This window comes from Eptesicus fuscus, chromosome 19 (genome assembly GCF_027574615.1).
Source record: "Eptesicus fuscus isolate TK198812 chromosome 19, DD_ASM_mEF_20220401, whole genome shotgun sequence".
NCBI lineage: Eukaryota > Metazoa > Chordata > Mammalia > Chiroptera > Vespertilionidae > Eptesicus > Eptesicus fuscus.
The window spans coordinates 15293392-15315580 of NC_072491.1; the positions used below are offsets into that span (position 1 = coordinate 15293392).

General features: G+C 44.0%; 1 protein-coding gene across 1 annotated transcript in view; it reads right to left on the reverse strand.

Moving 5' to 3' along the window:
• The window catches only part of DPYS (dihydropyrimidinase), a 70124-nt gene that overhangs the window by 45151 nt on the left and 2784 nt on the right, over nucleotides 1–22189 (reverse strand). Inside the window, exons 2-4 of the mRNA XM_008148468.3 lie at nucleotides 8190–8348; nucleotides 4616–4795; nucleotides 2967–3156 (exon numbers count right to left, since the gene is read on the reverse strand). Of these exons, the coding sequence (XP_008146690.3) occupies nucleotides 2967–3156; nucleotides 4616–4795; nucleotides 8190–8348 (529 nt within the window). The remainder of the gene's footprint in view (nucleotides 1–2966; nucleotides 3157–4615; nucleotides 4796–8189; nucleotides 8349–22189) is intronic.

A 22189-nucleotide genomic window follows, 5' to 3' on the forward strand; every position in this document is an offset into this window, starting at 1 on the left:
AGCCTCTCCCGCCTCCGTGGCAGCACTCAGGATGTCCAAATGCTGATGGGCCTAAACCGTCAGCCAGACATCCCCCGAGGGCTCCCGGACTGCGAGAAGGTGCAGGCTGAGCTGAGGGACCTTCCCCGCACCTCCCTGAGTGCATGAATAGTAAGATTGTGATGCTTTAAGCCACTAAGTTTGTGGTAGTTAGTGCAGCAATAGGAAACTAATTCACCTTCCACAAATGTGAAATAGCATATGCATAAGGCCATCACTGTGGTCCTATTTGTAACAACTTTAAGACTGGACACAACCCAAAGAGCCATCATTAGGGACTAGCTGAACAAATACAGTGGCATACTCTGCCCCTGTAAATTAGAATAAGCAAAGTCTCTCTACCTAACATTAGCTAACTTTTAGGACATATTTTTAGTAGGAAAAAAAAGTATGGTACAGAACACTGTGTATAGTATTTTATCTCTTATGTAGGAAAGAAAGAGAAGTAATAATATACATATATTCTTTTTTTCATCAAGAGAAAAATTATAAAGATAGGCTAGAAATAAATTAATAAAAGCAATCACTTTGATGAGAATATATTTTTAACATATAATTTTGCATCTTACATATAAAAAATAAAATTTAAAATAATTTAAAATAAAATTAAATGTTCATACTTGCATTTTCTATCTAGAATTTACATTCTAAAACCTTCCCTAGACTTTTACTCTGCTCCTGATGGAATTCTATCCCAGAGCAAATTAAATACCCAAGATCAAGAAACTGTTTCCTGACAGATATGTCAAAATTGCAGCTTGCTGGAGGGTTAAGATCGCACATTTCTGCTGAATTTACTGTTTTTTTGAATCATATTCTGACATTATGGATCTGATTGACAGGCTGGAATGGTACAGGACTTAAGGCAAATAATTTATACAACCCTTTTCATAAGGTTAGCAACAGTGCCATCTGGTGGCTATAACTTTAAAACTGCAGTATTTTCTTTTTGAAGTGTGCTCTTTTAACTGAAATTACATTATATGTGGGGGAGAAGGGGAGCAACCAGAAGTGGTTGGTAGTAAGACCTTATTAACTTCTGTGTGATATCAAATTAATTCTTAACACAAAATATTGATGGGTTACATTTTTTAAAATCCTCACCCAAGGATATGTTTTTATTGCTTTTTAGAGAGAGGGGTAGGAAGAGAGAGAGAGAAAGAGAGAGAGAGAGAGAGAGAGAGAAGCATTGATCCCTTGCTTCCCATACACACCCTGACTGGGGGTCAAACCCACAAGCCCTGATGGGTAATCGAACCCGCAACCTTTTGGTGTACAGGATGAGGCTCCAAACAACCGAGCCACCCAGCCAGGATGATAGATTACATTTTAAGAATGCATTTCAGTGGCACAAAATCCTTACTGAACCTTCATGCAACAAGATGCAATTTTGAAAAATGGATAGGGTGTCCCCCAAAATGTTTACACACACTGAATAATTATAAAGGCAGTGTTTATTAAAGTATATTTCCTTTTCAAAATCGACCTATCAGCTATTAAAGTGTTTACATTGGGGGGGAGGGGACACCCTGTATTTTAGTGTCTATTTTCATAGTTTTTATAATTCATATTATAAAAATGCAGCCAGCTTTAATTTAAACAAAGAAAAATAAACAAATAAGCAAGCAAACAGCCAGGATGATTTATAAGACTATATCTGATTATTTGGGTTTCTAAAAGTGAAATGATAGAAATGAATAGCATGTCTCAGGAGGGTCTAAAGCCATTGAATAAAATGCACCTAATTTGGTTTCATCCTTTCTGAACTAGTACTGGCAAATGAATGAGATTATTTATCTACCTAATTCTTATAAAAAATATGAGATTCTCTCTCTCTCTCTCTCTCTCTTTTTTAAGTGATGACTACTTACATATTAAATTGAACTACAGAACTGATACTGCCCTGGCCAGTGTTGCTAAGTGGTTAGAGTGCTGGCCAGTGCACCAAAGGGTTATGGGTTCAATTTCCAGTCAAGAGCACATACCTGGGTTACAGGTTCATCCCTGGCCCTGGTCAGGGAGTGTGTGGGAGGCGCAACCAATCTATGTGTCTCTCTCACATAGGCATTTCTCTCTCTCTCCCCCTCCTTCCTTCCCTTCTACTCTCGCTAAAAAAAAAACCAATGGGAAAAATATTCTCAGGTGAGGATTAACAAAACAAAACAAAACAAAAAGAACTGAGACAATTTGGGGCAAAAATAACTTTGGTTAATTGTCATAAAAATACAATTTGGAGAAGTGTTTCCATTGCACCAACACCCAACTTGTTATGAGACAAATTAATTCAATTCAAAAAGTAGTTGTTGAGTCCTACTACTACGTGGCCTGACTACGCTGATTCGGGCACTGGGAGGAAAAGTGGAGGTGGATGCCGAAGATACAGAGAAGCTTCCCGAAGTTAACTGGAGAGTTTGCATCTAGCCATCAGATTAGAAAATGGGCTAATAGTGGTGTTAAGGGTGGGACCTGTGGCTAAAGGAATGTCTAGAGGTCCCAAGGATGACGAAGAAATAACCTGAAGGAAGAGAAGCAGTCATGAAGGTGAGCAAAAGGGAGAACAAAAATAGACATGCAGGCCCTAACCGGTTTGGCTCATTGGATAGAGCGTCGGCCTGCGGACTCAAGGATCCCAGGTTTGATTCCGGTCAAGGGCATGTACCTTGGTTGCGGGCACATCCCCAGTAGGGTGTGCAGGAGGCAGCTGATCAATGTTTCTCTCATCGATGTTTCTAATTCTCTATCCCTCTCCCTTCCTCCTTGTAAAAAAATCAATAAAATATATTTTTTTAAAAACCAGGCATGCAGGAAGGATGGTTAGGGAGGAGGAACAGTTGTGGAAACTCACGCGCAACTTTCTCATAAGCAAAAGAGAGCTTGCAGGTGTTTTACCTCACTCTTTCGCGAATGCAGAGTCATAAGGGCATTACCATCTCTCCTGGCATCCGCGATCACCTTGGCCGCAGACCTGCTCATCACGTGCACGATGTACAGGGGGCAGTTGACGGCGCTGGCGATGGTGATGGCTCTCAGCGTGGCCTCCGCCTCCACGGCCTCTGGGCGGCACAGCTCGTGGCCCTCGGGGCCTGTGATCCCCAAAGCCAACATCTTCTTTGCTCCCTAAAAAGGCAGCAGGAACATACACATGTGCAAGGAAGGTTTACTAATAACAAACGCCGTGGTTGTGTTATGAGAGAAATACACCCGCGGGCTTTTAGGTCTGTTAGGGAGGGGTGTGTGTGAGCGACGTATGTGCGTGCGTTTGGTAAAAATAAATTTAATTCTCTGATATGCTACTTTTCATATGCATATTTCACAATTAATTTATTTTGCTAGAAAAGGTGAAAAAGATATGAGATTAGTTCTAATCATTCTTTGAAAGGCAGTGTTTATATTTAAGACTTATTGGTTCAGAACAAACAAAAATATGCTAATCCCCAACATTAGATCCTTGTTGAAATAACTCATGGTATTATATTATTTAGTTAATTATACTTTTAAAAAATATATTTTTATTGATTTCAGAGAGTCAGGGAGAGTGAGAGCAAGAGAGAGAGAGAGAGAGAAGAGAGAAACATCAATGATGAGAGAGAATCATTGACCGGCTGCTTCTTGCATGCCCCCTACTGAGAATCAATCCCAAAACCCAGGCATATGCCCTGACCGGGAATCAAACCGTGACCTCTGGGTTCAAAGGTCCACACTCAACCACTGAGCCACATTGGCTGGGCTGATTCTACTTGTTACTGAAGCAGTCTTCACTGCCCTCTCCCTGCCGCCCTTTCTCCCCACACAAACTGGATGATATTGGATCAGGTATTTCCCTCTCCAAACTGCTACATCTTCCTCACCAAAAAGGCAGGAAGTCAAGACCGTGTGTGGGGAAATGGCTTACTCTGTGTCCCACAGCTAGGAAGTGGGAGAGTCCGGTGTAAACCTCGGTCTGTGTGAGTTTACAGCTCACGCTTTCCTCCCATCACCCTCCACGGCCACCGGGCCTGCATCTCACTGACTTTCATGAGAACTGAGCCTGGGGGAGAGAGAAAGATCAGCTAATATGAAGGGTAGAAGACAGCTCTTTAAATCTTGCAGGCGGTGCACCAAGGTGAGAAATAAATATTATCTAGATTTCCTCCAGAGCATGTTTTAATACCAGCTTCTGAAAAGAGTGAAACTTTAAACAGCTGCCTCATACCCTGCTTACGTCATCAGATTAAGCTGGTGCCCACACTTCGGCATTCTGAAGCAGCAGCCTGAGCTACTGAAAAGAATAAACAAACAAACAAACGAATAAATAAAAAGGCTGGGCTACACAGAGAAAAATATTGGTGTTTTTATAGTAACACATGTTTGAGATGTAATATAATAGCTCGTTTGAGAAAGGAAAATCCTTACTCAAATGCATATAATACCTGAGTAAAATTCAGAGCAGAGACTCAAACAAAATCGAGTGTTTCTAAACCTCAGAAAATTAGTTTCTTCCAAAGCACTGCATGCGTTTCCCTCCTTGGGGCCAATGTCTTCGCCTGGCATTGCGGCCGGTGTCATCGCTGTGGAAGCTTCGGGATGCAGTTCTTACCTCGGCGATCAGGTCTCCGTTTTCCGCGTGGACCTGAGCAATCGCTCCGATTTCTTTGCACCGAGAGAAGGCCGCGTACAGCTCCGCGTCCCTCACCATGTACACGTCTTTATAGGCCATAAACATCTTGAAGGAGTTCACACCTTTATCTTGGGTAAGGATTTTCATTTCTTCTTTCACCTGAAAGGAAACAACAACAAGAAAACGTCACTGTTTAATTTTTTTAAAATATTTTTTTTATTGATTTCAGAGAGGAAGGGAGAAGGAGAGATAGAAACATCAATAATGAGGAAGAATCATTGATCGGCTGCCTCCTGCTTGCCTCCTACTGGGGATCAAGCCCACAACCCAGGCATGGGCCCTGACTGGGAATCCAACCATGACCTCCTGGTTCATGAGCTGATGCTCAACCACTGAGCCACACCAGCTGGGTGTCACTGTTTAATTTAAAGATAATTTCAATACTTTCCAGAACATTGCATCTGGAGAAGTAAGTAAAATAACAGTTTAATTACAGGAAAAAAAAAAAGGCAATTAAGGCCTTGATCTTTCCCCCACATTAGACTCCCTTTCATCTGCTGTGATGATACTTTTAAGTCATGGAAGCATTTATAGTTTTCTCCAAAGTACTTCATTTGTAGACTTGAAAATAAATTTGCAGCATCCATCTCCCAATATGAGGACACCAACCCTGCCAAGACCTTGATCTCAGACTTCTAGTCTCCAGAACTATCCTATATAATAAAAGGCTAATATGCAAATAGACCGAGTGGCAGAACAACCGAACCACCAAACCACTAGTTGTTATGATGTGCGCTGACCACCAGGGGGCGCGTGTGGAACATGGCGGGCGTTGGCCACAGTGGGATGGTGGAGCAGGTGAGCGGGGGCACCAGACCAAGGTGGGGCACCGGTCGCTGTCATCAGGGTGAGCCTCTGGTAGTTACTGAAATTCTTTGCTCCTGTGTGCCGCGGTCCTGCCTGGCGCTCACACCTGCTGCTGGCACCGGCCCCAGAGCCAGCGCTTGCACCTGTTGCTGGCACCTGGCACCGGCCCTGATCACTCAGTGCCGTCAGCGGGTACAAACAGTGGCTGCGGGCCCCGATTGCCCCTGAGGGCTTCTCCACCTCCGCCTGCTCCTGAGGGGCGATCGGGGCAGCAGCTGCCACTCACACCCATTGACAGCACCGGCCCCGCTCACACCCGCTGCTGGCGCCGGCCCCAATCACTTTGCACTGTCAGCAGGTGAGAGCGGGGCTGGCACTGTCAGCACATTGAAGCAGCAGTGGCAAGAGTGGGGCTGAAGGCAGACGGGGGACCAGGGCTGTGGCGTGGAGGATGGGCCGAGACCCACCCTTGTGCCTACCGCAGCCTCTTGACCCAAAGTTCCTTTTGAGGTGCATGAATTCGTGCACTGGGCCCCTAGTCTATAATAATAAAAGCATAATATGCAAATAGACTGAATGACCAAATAGCAGAACAACCATCCGGATGACCTTCCTGATGACCATGCTATAACATGCGCTGGTGCCAGGCCAGCCAAGGCGGGTGCGATGTGATTGGTTGGGGGCCCCCGCCATCGCCCCTTGATCACCCTGCAGAGGGAGGCCCAGGCCACCTGGGTGGCAGCGCTGTGGCGGGTGGGCGGGGCCTCCCTCTGGGGGCCGATTGATCGGGGAGGGGCCCCATGGTCAATCGCCCCACAGATGAAGGCCCAGGCCACCGGCCAGCGACACTGTAGCAGGTGTGCAGGACTGGCCAGTGATCGCCCTGCAGAGGGAGGCCCAGGCCAGCCAAGTGATCGCACCCCATGCCTGTCGCCCACAGAGGGAGGCAACCGGTGGTGGGGGGAAGGGGGCAGTGCCACACAGATGGCAAGCAGTGGCAGCGGCGGTGGTGGGGCCAGCTGCCGGCAGCCGGGGGAAGGAAAGCCCCGTAAGGCCCTGATCGCCGGCCAGGCCTAGGGACCCTACCCGAGGGGTCCCGGATTGCGAGAGGGTGCAGAACGGTCTGAGGGACACCCCCACCCCTGTGCATGAATTTCGTGCACCGGGCCTCTCGTAAGAAAATAAATATCTGTTGTGTAAAACCCCCTTTGTTTGTGGTACTTGGTTACAGCCACCCTAGGAAACTGACACATGTACCGAACAAAATCTGTGTTTTAACAGTATTCACCAGGTAACCATTGGCATATGAAGGGGTGGGAAGCACTGGTAAGAGTGAACATCATCACTTTTGCTCCAATAACGTAAGAGGAGAGGAAAGGAGGAAGGGAGGGAGGGAGGAGCACCTAAAAGCAAAAGAGATCAGATGCATCGCTTAGAATGGCATTTTTGGAGAAAAATTAACTTTAGCTGTGAACTATGAACCTTGCTATTACATTTGCTGATCTACCTGTTAAAAACGGATTGCTTGTTTTATATTAACTTGGTGTCTAAAGCCCAATTTTTAGGGGGAGGTGGGGGCCAAGTTACCTGGTAACGTCAAATAACGTCAGCCCCGTGACCCCTTTCTGGCAAAAAGATTCCTGAATTAAGTCCAATGTGGAAAAAACGTGTTGTTGATTTAAATCACAAGTAAACATTTCTTCTCAAGCACACACACAAGTTTATATGGGGAGAAATGGACACATTTTAACATCCCTCAAAACTGGTTTCCTAATCCGAACCAGGTTGTCGTTTCTGCCACGGCCTTAGAAGATGTGGAAGGCTGGCTTAAGCTCCGTCACGATACGATCTGACCAGCTGGTGAGATTAGCACAGCTTCGCAGAAAGGGCACCGGTTAGGGGACAGCTGGGAGGAGGCCCGGAAAACATTCCCGTCTGTTCTCCTTTCTCTTTCCAGTGCACAAGAGTGGTGGTGGCTGGGGGCGGGGGGGGGGGGGGGGGGGGGGCGTGTAATGTGGGAATGGAGGCATCCAGTTTTAAATGGGAATTTCCTTGGTTTATTTCCATAAATTAACCAGTTCTGATTAAAGTTCAGGTCTGTGGAAAAATACTATTTAAAGGAGTCTGGAAACGCTGAATTTGAGGAAAAGAGAGACCAGTACTTTTTGTTGGATATTTTTTCCATTAATTTTTAGAGAGAGAGAGAGGTAGAGAGAGAGAGAGAGAGAGAGAGAGAGAGATCAATTACTTGCCTTCTGCATGTTCCCTGACCGGGCTGGGGATCAAACCCAAACCTGCACAGCCAGGTACATCCCTGGGCCCTTTACCGGGAATCGAACCTTGAGACCCTTCACTGTGCAGGCTGACGCTCTAACCACTGAACTACCGGGCAGGGTGGGAGACCAGTCCTTTTTAAAATTACATGTCATGAACTAAATATTAGGAAAGGCTATTGTGAATTATTATGAAGGATGTTTGCTATCATCTCTATACGTTTTTTTTTAAATTTTAGTTTTGGAGATTGACAATAACTTCACAGGAATCAAACTTCAAAAGGTGCAAAAGAGCAGGCAAGGAAACGTCTTCCCTCCGATTCTTCCCTCCGCCAGCCATCCACCAGTTTCTCGATCTTGCGCAGAGCCAGGACTAGGGAGCTGAAAAGAAGCTGGCCCCCTGGGCGGCTCACCTGGTCGCTCCACCAGGTCACGGCCACGTGCAGGCTGTAGTCGCAGCAGACCGCGGGATCCGCCCAGCTTCGCCAGGTCTCGAAGGCTTTGACGAGGGAGCTGCCTTTCTGAGGAATGGCAAAATCGAGGATCATGGTGGTGCCTCCCGCCAGGGCCGCCTGCAAGCACAAGAGGGTTCCCACAGGTGAGACGTCCATTGTCTGCCCAAGTCATTTATCTCCCTGAACAACGTGCATTTGCAAGCACTTGGGCAAACTTGACGGGTCCGGGAAATGGCACAAGAGTGCTCCCTTTAAAAGGCACAGAGGGACAGAGACAGACTTCCCATAAATTAAAGTTTGAAGTATTAAAACTGCTGGAGTGGAACCTTTGAGCTCTTGCTTCCAGGCATTGTCCTCGGTTTGGCTCAAATAAGCGCTTACAAAAATTAAATAAATAGATAGAACTGCTGGCGTTGCTCCTGTCAAAAGCATGGCAGGTCTGATGAAATGAAAATGGCTTTGATCCAAAGAAAACAGGAAGACTATAAAGATAAACCAAAATGGAGAAGTGGAGAAGATTCTTTTTTTTTTTCCCTCTAAAAAACTGTCTTCATCGTGGCAAAATCCCGTTTTATTAGAGTCAATCTTGGTGAATTGTATCTCTAACTACCCTGGGATCCATGCAGAATCCTTGGAGACTCAACATGGTTCCTAGTGACCCCTCCATCTTTCCTTTATTCCCATCTCTCCCCTCTAATCCTTCCCCTGCCTCTGGTCTTAGTTCAGACACTTCTCATCCCCTTCTGATCTTTATGTCTCCAGTTTAGCTCCCACCCACTGCAATATGAACCCTTCATTGCAACTAGACGGATGTTCCAAAGTACAGATATTACCACGTGGCTTTGAAGCTTAAAACTGAATACTTCTCACTGACTCTGGAATAAAGTTTAATCTTCTGAGCATGGTCCACAGGGCCCTGCAAGATCTGCCTCAACTCTCATATTCTCCTTGGCATATACATTACATTACATTACATTACATTACATTACATTACATTACATTACACAAATATTCAGAGCAGCTTTATCCATAGTAGGAAGAAGTGAAAAACACCCAAATGTCCATAAGCTGATGAATGGGTGAACAAAATGTGGTATATTAATAAATTGGAATATTATTTGGCCATAAAAAATGAATTTCTGATACACACCTCAACATGAATGAACCTTGAAGACATTAAGCTACGTGAAAGAAGCCAGTCACAAAAGATCACATATTATATGATTCCATTTATATGAAATATCCTTAAGAGGCAAATCCCCAGTGATAGGAAGTGGAATGGTGGTTGCTTGGGGCTGGAGGAGTTGGGGAGAATCGGGTGATAGCAAAAGTGTTTCTTTTGGGGATGATAAAAATGTTTACAATCGTGGTGCACAGTCTGTGAATATATTAAAAAACATTAAAACATACACTTTAAATGGCTGAATTGTATTGTCTATTAACGACATCTTAATAAAACTGTTACCAAAACAACAAAAACCACCTACCACATGGGATCCATTCATTACACAGAGTGAGGAGGTGGCAGGATACACAACTAACCAAAGGTTCTGCCCTCAGGGTGGTTATAGTCTCGGTGGGGAGATGGAACATGAAGAAATAATTATAATAAAATATTCAGATTGTGATTACAGGTAGCCCGTGTACTCCTATAATAAACAGTAGCACAGAAATGGTTAAAGGGAGGTAAGAATTGCTAAGCTCCCTAGGAGAGGCCCAGGGAAAAGATAGTGGTACGAATACAGGTTCGCACTATAGGAAGTAGTCCAGACTGTAGGTGGTCTTCTTAGAAGACGGAACATGTGACGGTCAGAGGCCCGTTTTTCTCAAACTACAGCAGACAACTTCCTGGGCCACAACGGGAAGGCTCCTGAATAGGAATGTGTCGCACATGCCCCACCCCCCTAATTAACTAGGAGCAGGACAGGGAGGGTGGGAGCGGCCAGCTGCCTTGTTTTGGTTTCTTCTCCTTCCGTGTCTCCTCTCCACTCTTCCTTCCTCTCTCACGCTCACACGGGAACGAATATAGAGAAACTGTCAGGGCCAGTGTGGATGAGTGGATGAACCCGCCTTTTTCCAAACCACTGGGACATTAGCCACCGGCCACAGGGATCTCGGCTGCTCCCCGGGGTCTCGGTGAACAGCTGTCAGGCCCCGTCTGGCCCCAGCCTCCTCTTGGACCTCTTTCTTCCTCTTCTGGTCCTTCTGGTCACCCAGGGCCCTTTGGTCGCCCAAAGTTACCCCAAATCCCTGAATCTTATTTCAAGATCTGAAATGTTCCCTTCTTTACACAGGATCCGAGGAGCCACGTGGCAGAGCTGCAGGTCTGTAATCCCAATTAGAGTGGACCCCCCCCCCCCCCCCGGGGGCGGGGGGAAGGAGACCTGCTCCTCTCAAGACTCACTTGCCTCTGGAAAGAGCCACTTGTTTACGTAAATACCCGGTTCTGGGTTAAGCATCTCAGACTCATTAGCTCATTTAAGTGAGCCCACTACAGCCCCAGAGGTAGGGATTGCTTTCCTATTTGACAGTTGAGGATACGGAGGCTCGGAGATGTCAAGTGACTCTCCAAGGTCACCCAGCTGGTAAATCCTCATTGGCGACACGGAAGAAGATACAACTTAGAGCAGGAGGTCGTACGTTCAGCCTGCTCCTGGCCTCAGCCTCATGCAGATCATGCCCCCTTCTCTGGCCTTCCAGCCAGTGGGACCTGCTTTCCAGCCTGTCGCCCCGGGTCATTAAGTGAATCATGGCTTGGAGAGAAGCAGAGGTTGGCAAAATCAATCAAGCATTTCGGAAACCAAAAGCCAAACAAAACAAATCCCGTCAAACTGTGAATTATAAATTCACAAATGAAATGCAGTTTTTTTGTTGTTGTCACTCCTCACCTTAGGATATTTTTCCATTGATTTTTAGAGAGAGTGGGAAGGGGGGAAGGTGGGGGAGAAAGACAGAGAGAGAGAGAGAGAGAGAGAGAGAGAGAGAGCGCACGCACGAAAGGTCAATGTGAGAGAGACACATCGATTAGTTGCCTCCTGCAGGCCTGACTAGGGCCAAGGATCAAACCTGCAACCCAGGTACATGACCTTGACTGGGAATAAAACCTGATGCTCTAACCACTGAACCACACCAACCAGGGCTGAAATGCAATTTTATTAAGCTTATTTGATGTTCATCAGTGTGACAATCACTAATGAAATCATGTTCCCCTAAAAGACTTATAAGGAAGGACCCATACTAGAGCTTTTTTGCCTTCACACAACTATTACTCATGGGGTAATCAGCTTTATCCAGCAAACCAGTTGGTTAGAACACCACAGTCCCTGCCCTGGCTGGTGTTGCTCAGTGGTTAGAGTGTTGGCCCAATCACCAAGGGTTGCAGGTTCAATTCCTGGCCCTGGTCAGGGCACATGCAAGAGGCAACCAATTCAAGTGTCTCTCTCACATCAATGTTGATCTCTCTCTGTCTCTCCTTCCCTCCCTCCCTCCCTCCCTTTTCTTCCACTTCCTCCTCCCTCCTTCCCTTCCACTCTCTCTAAAAATCAGTGGAAAAAGTATCCTTGGGTGAGGATTAACAAGAAAAAGAACACCACAGTTCCAGTCCACCTTAGATATTTTCATTATTTGTTTAGTTTCTTTCAACATCAGCTGCTTCTAGAGTCACTTCACAAAATGTCCCTTCGACTTTACCGAACATTGAAGAATGAGGAGCGCTTAGAGGAGGGAGAAGCAGTAAAGTCTGAAAATTTATTTCATATTTCTGTGTAAAACCTAATTGTCTCCTTTGTTTTTACTGCGGATTGACTCCACTCCCCTTTTATTTGTAGTTAGCCAAACAAAACGCATTTACCTTTTCTAATCTGGGCTCATAAATCAATCCTTTCAGCTCCTAATTACCTTGGCTGTTCTCCCTTGAAAACCTTCCCGTTTATCTAAGAAGCTTCTTTTGCTAGGAAGACAGCTTGTGCTGTCTCAGGTGCAAATGTGATAGAACATAAATTGAGATAAACTCTAAGCAACAGTGGGGTCATAATTTTACATAACACAAGATTTTATTTAAGAACGTATTTGGTTGTAAATCATTATTGAAAGCATCCCAAGCATTTCCTTCCTCCCTCCCTCCCCACCCCCCCCTTTTCATTTCTAAGCTCTTCCTGAAACAAGTGATTTTGTTTCACTAAAATCAATCACAGGACTTGCTCAACCCAAGTAAAACAAAAAGAAGTCCCAGCAGTGCCTTTGGGCTGTAGGGGGAAGAACGCTGGATGGATTAGCAGCTTTCTCAGAGTCTCTGAGATGTAAGGAAACAAGCCCCAATTTGTGTTTCAAATCCAGAAGCACACTCGGCTTTGCGCAGCTGTCCTCCGCATTGCCTCTCCATGCTCATCTCCTGGTCTCCCCATCTGTGAAATATTAATCCATCCCACTGTGCAAACCAGACTTAGGAGTCACCCTTGAACTTTACCTTTCTTCTTCCTTCCACCCCCAAATCCAATCCATCAGCAATACCCCCTCCCTCAGGCTGCCTCCTGCATATTCCACGAGTCTCTTTACTCCTTGCATGGCCACCTCCACTGCCCAGTGCCATCTTTGCCTTCCCACTGGACTAGTAGCCTCTGCAATGTCACCTTGTCCCCAGCCATGCTGGCCACTTCCAATCTTGCATTGGCTTTTCTTTGCTCTTGGGATGAAGACAAGACAGTTATTTGACATCCCATAGGGTCCCTGCATGACCTGAACTTGAGCTAGCTCCTCAGCTTTGTATCGAGTCACTCCCCTCCCAGCTTCTTCACCCCACTTCAGGGACACTGCCTCTCCTTCTCTTTGGAGAGCTCTGAGCTCCTCTCTGTCTCAGAGAGAGATGTCACGCAGCCCCTGCTCTACTATTAGTCCAGTGAACTTAACCCTAGCATCTTCTAGGGAACTTTCATACCAGCCCCCGGAGATTCTGACTCAACGGATGTCGCTTCATCTCTGTATGCCGTGTGCCCATCACATTAATATTCTTTAGATCTCTAAGGGAGAAAGGGAGGAAGGGACCAATGAATTCCCCACCAAAGCTATGAGTAGGAGTAATTATGATGATTCACCTTTACAACAGCAAAGTGGAAAGGCGGTGTAATTGCATGTGAATGGGAGAGTTCACGTCTCAAAAACAGTGCTGTCCCTGGCCGGGAAGTTGCCTGGATCCTTCTATGAAAATGTTAACATGGAATGGAGACTCTGAGCACATCTGAAAGTGGAATGCTCAGCTTGTCCGACGCCCGTTGTCTGATCAGTGTTAGCTAAGACTTTTAAAACAGCAGAACTATAGTCTATTTCTACATAATTTCGAATAATTTCTTATTTCAAAGAAGATTACCTTTTATTTCACGTTAAGCTATTTTTTAAGGTCTTTGCTTTTTAGCTGAGAACAGACCCGTAGTGTTCAGGAACTCGGGACTGCCACTAGAACAGGCACCTTCTCGATTGGACAAATGGAACATAACGGACACATTGCAGTGTCCTCCTGGATTAGCTACTTGACATATGAAAAGAAAAGTCCAAAGGGGCGAGGCGTTGGCTCTGGGTAATTACTGAAGCTCACTTAGAAAATAACCTGCTAAAAATACAATTTGGTGCCTGGCCGGTGTGGCTCAGTGGTTGGGCATCAACCTATGAACCAGGAGGTCGTGGTTCAATTCCCAGTCAAGGCACATACCTGGGTTGTGGGCTCGATCCTCAATAGGGGGTGTGCAGGAGGCAGCCGATCAATGATTCTCTATCATCATTGGTGTTTCTGTTTCTCTCTCTCTCTCCTCTCTCTCTCTCTCTCTCTCTGAAATCAATAAAAACATATTTAAAAAAGACACACACACAATTTGGTGATGCCAGCCACTGTGACTGGCACCTCCACAAAAGGGAAAATGCCAGACCTCAAGTATTGACTCAAAAATAGTCAATTACCAAAGTTAAGTATGCAAGACCAAGATACTGCATATACTTTACTAGTGGCCCGATGCAGGAATGAAGATTCATGCAAGAATGGGCCGCTTTGCTCTGGCCGGAGCAGCCTTTCTGCCTTCCCATGCTTCCCAGAGGCCTGGAGCCATGGCGACGACGCAAGTGTCCTGCCCCAACCCGGCCGCTCAGCGCCTATGTATGCAAATTAACCTGCTGTCTTTGTTGGGTTAATTTGCATACTCACTCCTGATTGGCTGGTGGGCGTTGCAAAGGTACAGTCAATTAGCATGTTACTCTTTTATTAGGTAGATTATTAAGGCCAGGTAAAACTGCAACTCCATATGCTCTAATTGCCTGTCACTGAGAACAAAGACCATGGTTTTCACCTCAATCACCCCAACCACAGTGCCTAACACACTTAGAGGCACTGTTCCCCAGAAACATTTGTCGACTGAATTAATGGGACCTAACCATCCACTTGGAAAATCCTTAGTTTAGGGCCACTCTGTATTAGAGGGCAGTGACAGGGCCCGGAAGTGTCACCAATGGGGAAGATTGACTCCTCAGCGGAGACTAGAAGGTTGGCCACACCTAAATAGCCCTTGTTTCAAAAGATGATATCTCCCATCGATTCTCCTAAAGGCCCATTTGACTTTCCTAAAAGTCATTTGTTTCCTATAAGGTCTTTCTCCCCCAACCCTTTCCCCTCTAAGGATTGTATGTAAAGCCTCAAATTCTCACTGCCTCCTTGAGTCACATTTTTCTATAAACTTCATGGACCCGAATTTTAAAAGTCAGTCTTCTCTCTTGCTAATTTCTTTTGTCAGTTTAATTTGCAACCTTAATAACGAAACCTAAGAGGTTATAGAAAAAGTTTCTCCTCCCTGACAGCAGCATCGTGAAAACCTTAATCTCTGCACTACTTCTGGGTGACATTGGGAACCTGCCTTCCAGACAAATGAAGGAGGAAAACGGTGGAATTGAAAACGGTAGAGACCTCAAGCATGGAAGCTGAAAGAAGGCAAGTCCTAGATTCTGTCAAGTTCAATTCATATCACAGCCTCAGTAGGGCCAAAGCCCTACTTAACACTGAGCAGTTTCAAATTAATATTTGAGGTATTTTTTTCTTCTTCTAATTCATAGTGTAAAGATTAACTTTGTAATCAATAAAGAACCACCCAAGGAAATCGTACAATTATAAACTCAGAGCTGGAGTATACAAGTAGCACAATAAGAATGTTCAAAGCTCAGCCTCACCAGCAATCAAAGAAATGTCCACTTAAAAACATTAAGAAATTCTGTTTTTCCTGTTACATTGACATGGATTTTTTTTTTTTTAAAGTTAGTATTCACAGGTAGCTAGGATGCAGTGAGAAGTACAATGTACCATTCATGGGAGCAGAAATTAAAAGCAATCTGGATATATGTATTCAATTCTTTCAGATGTTATCTAATACTCACTGGCCGAGTCATTTCTCTCTGAGGGGTGATTTCTACGTCCATCATTAAGAATCTGAGTAATGATTCACATCACAGTACGCACAAGCAAAAACAAAAACAAAAAAACAAAAACTGGAAACCACCAAAATGTCCAGCCCTGAAAAGAAGAGAATGAAGCTGCTAACAGTCTGGGAAACAGGATAAAACGTGGGGGTGAGGGACTTGGAGGGAAGGATGAATTTGGTTTGGAACATGCTGAGTTTGAGGTGCTTATGGGACACCAGGTTGTGGCATCGTCAGAAAGGCAGGAATGAAGGCCTGGTGCATGGGCGATATGGAGACCAGAGAGAAAGCGTTGAGACAGACTCGACTCGGAGAGGATAACCAGGTCACGAAAACCATGTTCTTCAAGGAGAGTTAAGGTCACTGAAGAACGTGATTTATGGACGAGGCTGACTCCCAAGAGTATGTACCAGTAGAGGGGAAATTGTTTATATCTCCCACTCCCCCCACAAGAAAACAACCTGAAAGGACAGAACACGAAATGTTAAAATTATAGGTGATTTAAATATTTGTACTCTTTGTACTCTTTTCCTTCAAAAAAACCTACACAACACAGCAGTTTATACATTCAATCTATATATATTGAGCAACTATAATGCTCCAGACTTTTCCTAAGGGCTGAATGATGAGTATATATTGTTTTTTGGTAGTTTTAAAAAAGTGTTTTTTAATCTTTATTGTTGAAAGTATTATATATATCCCCCTTTCGCCCCCATTGACCCCTTCTAGTCTGCACCTGCCCTTAAAAATATATTTTTTTAATTGAAGTTGTTCTTCTAACGGTGAGAATCTAACCAATCGTTTTACAGATAAGGAAATGTTGACAGCCCTGAGAGAGGAAGTGACTGGCTCAAGGTCACACAGTCAGCCCACCGAGCCTCGAAGCCCAGCCTGGAGCGCCAGCAAGCACCAGAAAAGGAGATCTGGTTTGCAACCAAGTTTCCTGAGCACAGCTCTCCCACAAGGTGAGGAAGTGCTATAAATACCACCATCAGTGTGTGCTTAATCATATACCTTCCCCTGCCTTATTGTAGCTAATCTTCTTGATGGCATTTTACCAAGAAGTTTCAGAGCAAAGTATAATTTTCTTTCTTGATAATTTTGAGGACTTTTTGTCCTTTACAAAAAAAAAAAAAAGTGTTCTGGGTGTTTTCCCAATTAAAAAAAAAATTCTTCCTCCAACTATGGATGCTGCCAGGTTTTTAATACAAGTCCGCCCACTCCAAGCTGCATCCATGTCTGAATATAAGTATATATATCTGAAAACTGGCTGAGCTCTTATCACAGGATATAGTAAAAAATAAAGTCATAATTCCTTCAAGATTATCCAATTCACAATATTCATTGGAACAAAAATCCCATTGTCTTTCCTCACAGATATTAAATTATTAAAAAGACCACCAGATATCGAGTATAGACCCAACAAAAATGAAATATGATTTCTTTAAAATAGAACATTATTTCCATTAGTTATATCAGCTAGAAAGCTTTTACATTTAATTAAATAAATTAATTATAGCCTTTAAACCAACCTCTCACATGAATTAGATTTACAAAATATGTAGCCTTCGGTTGACCTATATTTCATTTTTTAAATTGGGCCCACTCACAATCCAGTAATCAATAAATAGAATACCACAAATAGTATCCCTGTTGGTCTGATATTATAAATGATCAGCTTGGTGGATGCAAAAAGCAAACAGTTATTGATCTATTGGTCTAGTCTTTTGCAACCCATCTCCTGAAGGCATTGTGTATAAAAGGCCTTTTTGTATTTATCTTTATTGTTCAAAGTATTACAGATACATTCAAAAATAAAAATAAAAAATAAGCCTGGCCAGCATGGCTCAGTGGTTGAGCATTGACCTATGAACCAGGAGGTCAAAGTTCAATTCCCAGTCAGGCCACATGCCCGGGTTGCAGGCTGGATCCCCAGTGTGGGATGTGCAAGAGGCAGCCAATCAATGATTCTCTCTCATCATTGATGTTCTATCTCTCTCTCCTCTCCCTTCCTTTCTGAAATCAATAAAAATATATTTATAAAAAATAAAAGGGAAAAAAATAAAAGGGGAAGGATCATTTGGAACCTGACTTATCAAGGACAGATTGTGTCTCCAAAACAAAATTTGAATCCAAGTGTTCTTTTATAAACTAGTGAGTTTTTCTTATGAGTAAAAGGTCTCTGTTTGTGTCTGTGTATGTTATACATTATTTTGTAAATGTAAGATAATTTCCTATCTCCTATTAGTATTGTTAAAAATTAATTTTTTAGCCAAAACCGGTTTGGCTCAGTGGATAGAGCGTCGGCCTGCGGACTCAAGGGTCCCAGGTTCGATTCCAGTCAAGGGCATGTACCTTGGTTTCGGGCACATCCCCAGTAGGGAGTGTGCAAGAGGCAGCTGATCGATGTTTCTCTCTCATCAATGTTTCTAACTCTCTATCCCTCTCTCTTCCTCTCTGTAAAAAATCAATAAAGTATATTTTAAAAAATTAATTTTTTAAAATTTTATTGTTTAAAGTATTACATATAGTAGTACATATATCTCATTTTCCCCCCCATTGACCTTCCCCCAGCCTCCCCTACCCCCTGTCACATGCCCTCATCCCACCCACCCAGTGTCTTGTGTCTATTGGTTGTGCTTATATGCATGCATACAAGTCCTTCGGTTGCCCCCCTCCCCAACCTTCCCCCTGTAATTTGACAGTCTGTTCAATGCTTTACTGTCTCTGTATCTATCTTTTTGTTCATCATGTTATAATGTTCTTTATTTTCCATAAATGAGTGCGATCATGTGGTATTTTTCTTTCATTGCCTGGCTTATTTCACTTAACATAATGTTAAAATTAATTTTAAGGCAAAAGTTTTATAAGATTTGGTATTCTAAAATTCTCAGAAATATAGAAACTAACTCAAATTCTTTTCAAGTTCATGTTATCTAAGATTAATCTTTAGTAAATAAAAGTTAGTTTGTTGGTTTATATAAAACAGACATGTCTTGCCTGGCTGGTGTGGCTCAGTGGTTGAGCGTCGACCTATGAACCAGGAGGTCACAGTTCGATTTCTGGTCAGGGCACATGCCCAGGTTGTGGGTTCGATCCCCAGTATGGGGCATGCAGGAGGCAGCCAATCAATGATTCTCTCTCATCATTGATGTTTCTGTCTCTCTCTCCCTCTCCTTTCCCCTCTGAAATCAATAAAAATATGTTAAAAAACAAATCAGACATGTCTTTATTTTACCTGGGCCTACAAAAAATAATAATTAATCACTGAACATAGGTTTACCTGCTTTGGGCTTATGTGATGTATTTGCCAATAAAAAAAAAAATCAGTGTTTCTGGAGGTTATAAAATATCTTCATAAATCTGCCAATTTAAAGAGAACTAATGGCATACTTCTTAGTTTTCATTAGAAACAGGTTTCAAGGGTTAAAGTCTCAGAATATGTAGGAATTACTTTATGGTGTTCCAGAAGGGCTCCTGTAATACCTAAAAAGATTTGTCGCCCTGGCTGGTTTGGCTCAGTGGTTAGAGCATTGGCCTACGGACTGAAGGATCCGGGTTTGATTCTGGTCAAGGACACATGCCCGGGTTGTAGGCTCGATCCCCAATGGGGGGCGTGCAGGAGGCAGCTGATCAATGATTCTCTCTCATCATTGATGTTTCTATCTCTCTCCCTCTCTCCCTTCCTCTCTGAAACCAACAAAAATATATTTAAAAAAAAAAGATTTGTCTTTTATGTTAACTTGCATGGGGGGCATTGTAAAATAAGTGATGAAAAACGTCTGGGGTGTACTGTATGGGTAAACCAGGGTTGTGAATTAAATGAATAGTTGGGGCTATGGGAAACCCAAGAGGTCAGCCTGGTTCTTCCCTACTCCCTGACAACCCCCCTCCCCCTTTTTGGGTTTTTGCACTCCTTCATCCATCATAATGAGTTTAAGTTTGGACTTAAATTAAATGAAGGAAGTATGGGCTGACATTACAGAAAGAAGACATCTTACACCATTGCCAAGATTTGATAAAGTCACTTCAAGAAAATGCCCATTGGTAACTGCTTCCTTTCACAGCTGGCTCCCAGGGGGCAAAGACTTTAAAGATCACTGACTGTGTCACCTGGAGATTTTGTTCATTCAAAAGACACTCTCCAACCTCCATGGAAGGAACCTCATCAGGCACCTAACCAGGAAATAACATCTACCGCTCTCTCTGACACTCACCTCCACCTACAACGGACATCAAAGACTCCTCTCAGAGGAGAAGTGCTGAAATATGAGGTGGACAGCTATTCCAAGACTTGGACAAAGACCGTACACCTTTGAACTGATAATTTTTTTTTTTTTTCTTTTTCTTTTTTTTTTTAGAGAGAGAGAGGGGAAGGGAGAGGGAGAAAGAGAGAGAAGCATCAATGTGAGAGCGAAACATTGATTGGCTGCTTCCTGCACACCCCCCACAGGGGATTGAGCCTGCAACCCAGGCACGTGCCCTGACTGGGAATCTAACCATGACCTCCTTGTTCATAGGTCAATGCTCAACCATTGAGCCATGACGGCCGGGCCCCTCCTTAATTTTAAATGCATAAAAGAAACTGCAAAACTGTCATCCTCTGAAGCATTTGAGATCTTGCTTCCTGACAATTGTCACCAGTTTGGCTCAAATAAACTCTTATAAAAATTCTCTAGCCCGGCCAGTGTGACTCAGTGGTTGAGTATTGAGCTACCAACCAGGAGGTCACAGTTCGATTCCTGGTCAGGGCACATGCCTGGGTTTCGGCCTTGATCCCCAGCAGGGGGCATGAAGGAGGCAGCAGATCAATGATTCTCATAATTGATGTTTCTCTCTCTCTCTCTCTCTCTCTCTCTCTCTCTCTCTCTCCTCCCTTCCTCTCTGAAATGCATAAAAATATATTTTTAAAAATTCTCTATAGGTTGAACACTTCTTATATCAACAGCATGAAATATTTTTATCTTATCTCTCTCTGTATTTCAGGTTCCCATTTCTGTACCCTTGGACATGATGTGGCTATTAATGCATATCGAAACGTCTCACAACCCTGGCCCTGTGATGTGCGTTTTGGTAACCTTCACTTCCTTCGCACTGGGAAGGTGAAGGCTACTGTGTTTCTTAAGGATGACTTGGTTCTATTTTTGAGGAAAAACCATCTCACATTAAGCATGCAACTTTATACAGGCTTTTCATCCATTATTTGCCACTCTGATAAATCAAAACCGTAGATATTATTTCAGCGAGCATATCAGAAAGGAAGGGAGCCTAGTAGGCAAAATCTCTAGCGATGGCAGGCAGTCCTGACTTTGAAGAGCCACTCGATCACTTACGAGGTGTGTGACCTTAGGCAAGTGACTTAGGTTTCAATTTCCTCCATTGTAAAAAATTGGTAATGGCACCGGGGACTGTTGGAAGAGAATGCACAGCTTGCCACGGTGCCTGGCACATAGTAAGTGCTTCATAAAATACATGTCCCTTATCAGTATTAGGATTCTTTTCAAGTTTAATATATATAATGCAACCAGCATTTACAAAAGACTTATTCATCCCTATTCCCCAAATCAGAAACCCCAACAAGAATGCCTTGGGAATTACCGTGAAAACTAGAAAATAGAACAGAATAGCTCTATACTGCCTTCCTTTCAGAATGAGGGCCAGTATTCTAATGCTCCTGTTTGTATTTACTCTCCTGGTTCCCTCTGATGGAGCCTCAGCTGTTCCTGGGGGTGATTACCTCCTGGGATCCAACCAACCACTTTTGAAGTCGACTTCTGTAGCTTAGCCCCTTTGTGAGTCCAGTTTAACACTCAGCAGGAATTCAGTATTTGCTAAATCTCTGACCTTAACATCACTCACCACATTGTTTTCCGCTTAAGATCCTAAGCTGGCGAAGAACTTGTTTCTGTTTAATGTTTTGACAACCTCTGAGTGTACAAAGGCCTGGAGAAGCACCTGGCCCCTAAGTCCTTTCAGCTGTTGGCAACACACTATAGTCCGTTGCCATGACCTGCCTCCTCACGATGGGGCTGTAAAACTGCTCATGCTAGGAATCCCCGAATGGCCAAGGAACAGATGGAAACTGAGAATCACCTCCTAGGGCCTGGGGCACTCACTGGTACTCTTGAGAAAGGGAAGGAATGTCCCTCCCCCATAGCATTCCAACCCCTCTTCTTGGCTGCCTCCTCTGGAACCCTAATGAGAGAAAGGGAAGTGGTGAGGGGTAGTGATGCTAGAGGGCCTGGCAAACCCATGGTCAGAAATAGCAGCTCCCACCTGGCCAATGGGGGTGTCATGGAATGCCCTGCCATCTACAAAGCCCTTTGGTAATGACGAGTCTAGGACAGTGGTCGGCAAACTCATTAGTCGACAGAGCCAAAAATCAACAGGACAACGATTGAAATTTCTTTGGAGAGCCAAATTTTTTAAACTTAAACTTCTTCTAACGCCACTTCTTCAAAATAGACTCGCCCAGACCGTGGTATTTTGTGGAAGAGCCACACTCCAGGGGC